This window comes from Bactrocera latifrons, unplaced genomic scaffold (assembly GCF_001853355.1).
Source record: "Bactrocera latifrons isolate USDA-ARS-PBARC rearing strain unplaced genomic scaffold, ASM185335v1 scaffold_4, whole genome shotgun sequence".
Classification (NCBI taxonomy): Eukaryota; Metazoa; Arthropoda; class Insecta; order Diptera; family Tephritidae; genus Bactrocera; species Bactrocera latifrons.
The window spans coordinates 1,969,017-1,972,958 of record NW_017537045.1 but is presented as its reverse complement, the minus strand read 5'-3'; the positions used below and the strand labels follow the sequence as shown (position 1 = coordinate 1,972,958).

The 3,942-nt window shown below is 29.0% G+C and overlaps 1 protein-coding gene across 1 annotated transcript; it reads left to right on the top strand.

The window, feature by feature from the left end:
• The first annotated feature begins 1,356 nt into the window (after positions 1-1,356).
• Positions 1,357-3,644, top strand: LOC108972474 (histidine-rich glycoprotein). Its single transcript, XM_018939078.1, has 3 exons — positions 1,357-1,433; positions 1,531-1,612; positions 3,453-3,644. The coding sequence occupies exons 1-3, from the start codon at positions 1,377-1,379 to the stop codon at positions 3,491-3,493; spliced, it is 180 nt and encodes a 59-aa protein (XP_018794623.1). The 5' UTR covers positions 1,357-1,376; the 3' UTR covers positions 3,494-3,644.
• The last annotated feature ends 298 nt before the right edge of the window (positions 3,645-3,942 follow it).

Below are 3,942 nucleotides of genomic sequence, written 5' to 3'. Positions count from 1 at the left end.
TAAATATTTTCTGGCACATTTTTAAATGTTAGATAAGATATTAGATGCAAATTAGATCGCCCGTTACTTCGCCAAATATGCGGTAATGTGACCAAAACGTTGTTTATGCAATAATATTGAGTTGCTAAGAACAAATTTAGTTTTCTTATTACAATTTATTTTCAATTTCAACAATTTTTAAAAAAGCATGTGCATTAATTTATTTGAATATAGTTAAAATTAGTTAATGTTTTGCTAATTTGAAATAAAATTATAACAAAAATTATTGCTTTATAGTTGCGCTCAATCATTTCCGAATTGAGTGCGCACTTAACAAAAAAAAAAAAAAAAAAAAAAAAAAAAAAAAAAAAAAAAAAAAAAAAAAAATCCAACTTTTTGCTAATGTTTTATTTATTCATTTGTCATATCTGTGTGACTTTTTACACTCTCTCAAATTAATTCCATTATCTTACGAACTATATCTGCTTTTAAATACTAAATTGCACTTCATGCATGCTTGCATTCAATCTATTTATAATTGATTTTGAATAAAAAAGTAGTAAATCAAATTAAGTACTTATATACCGGGTGCGTCAACTTTGACTCACTTTAGACGACAAACTTTTGAAAGAGAAATTCGATGGATTTTGTTGAAGTACCTGCAATTTGGAGTCCTCAAACAAGTTGTCAACGGAACAACGGTCAATATTAAATCGGAATGTACGATTATAGACTATAGAGGTCGCAAACATGAACATCAATAGCACAACGAACAATATTCAAATATCGCATATGATGATATTAACTGGTCGAGCTGATCGTCATTTGACTTCATCTGTCTGCGGTTGACATGGTTATTCGAAAAAAAGTGAAAAGTGTAATCCAGTCATTGCCGAACCCTTGTTGAGGTCATAAAATAATTTATTTAATTTAATTACACACCCTGTAAATATTTCAACAACTTTTAGGGTGTAATAAATTTTTTTGCTTTTGGAATTTTTGAGCTATATAATTTTTACAACATTTATATTTGGTTTCCGCGTCAAAAAGCGGACAATAAAGTGAAATAAACAAAAAGTATTTTGCTTGAGCTCAAAATTGTGCGCTTCAAACACTCCACCTCTTAATTTCGATTTCAATTTGAGCTTGTTATTTATTATTTCATAGGTAAATATGTCCATCGATAAGCGAACTGCAGCTATCAATACTCTACAAACTTCATTTAACAAGTCTCGTATATATATTTTGCAGACTCAAATCTATATAAAAAAGTTGTTAAAAAAATTTCTAGACATTTGCGCACCGCCCTATTGTAATGCAAAAATGTTGATAATCCATTATAAAAGCTGCTCATCGTTGTCGCTTTACATCAGTTTGTCATAAATCGTGCTAACAAAATGAAATTGAATTTCCTGATTGTTCTAATATTAAGCGCTTTCTTCGGCGTCATAATAGTGTGTCAATAAGTGCAAATATAATAAATATTAATAGAGMAAAATGTATATCTACAACTTCTCATATATATATATAAATATTTGTTTACCATTTCAGGCTCTTCCACAACCAAGTGGTACGCCACCTAGCGGTCCTCCACCAAATGGATCACGTCCCAGCGGTCCGCCACCAAACGGCAGTAAGTAGATGTTTACTAAGAACAAGGTTTCCATATAAGAAAAGCGCAATAGTTAGTTTACATATATATACCCGATGTGACTAGGATATTAGTAAGCTAACAATATCGTTATACATTTTTGAGACCTATTGAGGTCTTTGCCACAAGCATCATTTCTAACGAAAAAAATAGCTTACTGCACTCGCTAAGCTCAATGCTTCTATAAAAGCATAATACATACATGTCTTTCAGGAAAATATTCAAAATTTTTTATGTGTAGGCTATTATTATACTTTATTACTACCACACTAAAGAAAAATATATATATAATTTCAATGAAACTGGTTTAAAAAATTAATACTGAAAAAAAAGCGTACTAAGCTTTCATTTTAAGCTGAACTCAGGTAATGCAAGTTAACGGGATAGATAATAGTGACTTAAAATTGCAAAATTCTAAATGTATTTCTTAAATTTCGGAGCTTTTTATGAAAAGCTTTCCATCATATGAAAGCTCAAATAGCATTAGTGTTATTATTATATTTTAAGAATACACAAATTTTATCTTTTTTTTAATGAACATGCTTTTAAAACTCAGGGTTTGAAAAAGCACATTAAGCTTTCTTATTTGCTATACTATAAGCTTTCATTTTTAGACGAACTATAAGTGGGTGATTTTAAATTGGCAAAAACCCAATTTTTCATAATTTTTTTTCTAAATTTTGGGAATTTTTTATGTAAGCTTCTATCATATAAAAGCTTAATTGGTGCTAGCGTCATTATTATATTTCTTAAATCATTGCTAAAAAATTAAAAACAAAACAACATTTTTCAATGAAAGCGCGTTTAAAGCTCAAATCACACAAAGCTTTTTGTTTTGTTGCTAAAAGCTTTCATTGTTACATAAACTATAAGTGATGCAAGTTCCACATTGATTTAGAATTGCGAAAATTTGTGTCTCTATTTGGAAGCTTTGAATGGAAAACTTTTTATAAAAGCTTTCTATCGTATAAAAGCTTAATTAGTGCTAGCGTCATTACTATATTTTTTAACTATAAAACTGTAAAAAAAAAAACATTTTTTTTTAATGAAAGTGCCTTTAAAGCTCAAATTACACTAAGCTTTCTCCTTTTACATGCTAGAAGCTTTAACTTTAAGACGAACTATAAGTAATGAAAGTTTCCTATAGGATTTAGCATTTCGAAAATCCACATTTTTTCTAAATTACTTAAATTCATTTATAAGTACACATAATTTTATTCTTCAAGACATTCTCAAGCTTCTGCAGCTTGGGAAACTATTTATTGTTGACATGTTCGAGTGTTTCCTTGAAATTGTGCTATATGGAAAATAAATCAAATCAGTCAACATATATATAAAAAAATACAAGAAGTCTTAAATCGAGTGTTAAAGCTTCAAAGCAATATCAGCGACATCTGTTGAGTATGCTTTAAAAGCTTTCATCACTATTTGGATATTTTTTTTTTTTAAATAAGCAACATTAGTTACACTTGTTCTAAGATATTTTGACAAATTCCTAACATACGAAGCTTTTTCTTTTAATACAGAGTCATATATCTTAGAAAGCAGTTATTTATAAGTGCCTAGTGAATTATATTTTATGGAGCACAAATTTTTTAAAGGATTCATCTAAAGAATTTCAGGTGGCTACAACACTTTGTATGCATAAAGTTGCCAACATATCTCTTATCAAACACAAATCAAGGTCTCATTTTAGTGAACATATATATATATATATATAGCACTTTTTTCTTACAAAATTTCGCCATTCCATTTGCACCCTTTGTAAGTTCACTTAATACTCATAGCTCGATTTTCTTAATATTTTACTATTTTTCTGCAGAACGTGGTCCCCCACCCAGCAATAGCACCAGCTCGGGATAGTTTAATCACCTAACAACATACGAAATACAAGCGTTTGACAACGGATGAACCTCTATGTATTACATCTGGTCTTAACTCTACAGATCTACAATTTTATAGCAAATTCAGCACTTCTTTATTTTTAAACAAATTTATATAATATTTCAAATTAAAATGCATTCAAATATTACAAACATTTTTTATATTTAGAAGAAAATTCAATTATGCCAAAAACAGTTTCTGTCAGCAAAACATTTACATATCCTTTTTCCTTCAATGTGAGTATATAATATACAACTTCCACCCCAGTCCACTCAATGCTCATTTGATGTTGTTGTTTAATTTTTTGCCAGCTGTTGTTATTGGCTTAATAAAACCATAAAGGTAAATTATTGTCTTTGCTGCATTTTATCTGCCGCAGTAATAAATTCCAACTTAATTATAAACATAAAATGCTTGGTTTTGTCGAT

Excerpts from the sequence above, each read along its gene's own strand:
- LOC108972474 (XM_018939078.1), top strand. The coding sequence starts at position 1,377 with ATGAAATTGAATTTCCTGATTGTTCTAATATTAAGCGCTTTCTTCGGC. Across the intron at positions 1,434-1,530 it reads CTTTCTTCGGCGTCATAATA|GCTCTTCCACAACCAAGTGG; the intron begins GTGTGTCAATAA and ends TTACCATTTCAG. Across the intron at positions 1,613-3,452 it reads CGGTCCGCCACCAAACGGCA|AACGTGGTCCCCCACCCAGC; the intron begins GTAAGTAGATGT and ends ATTTTTCTGCAG.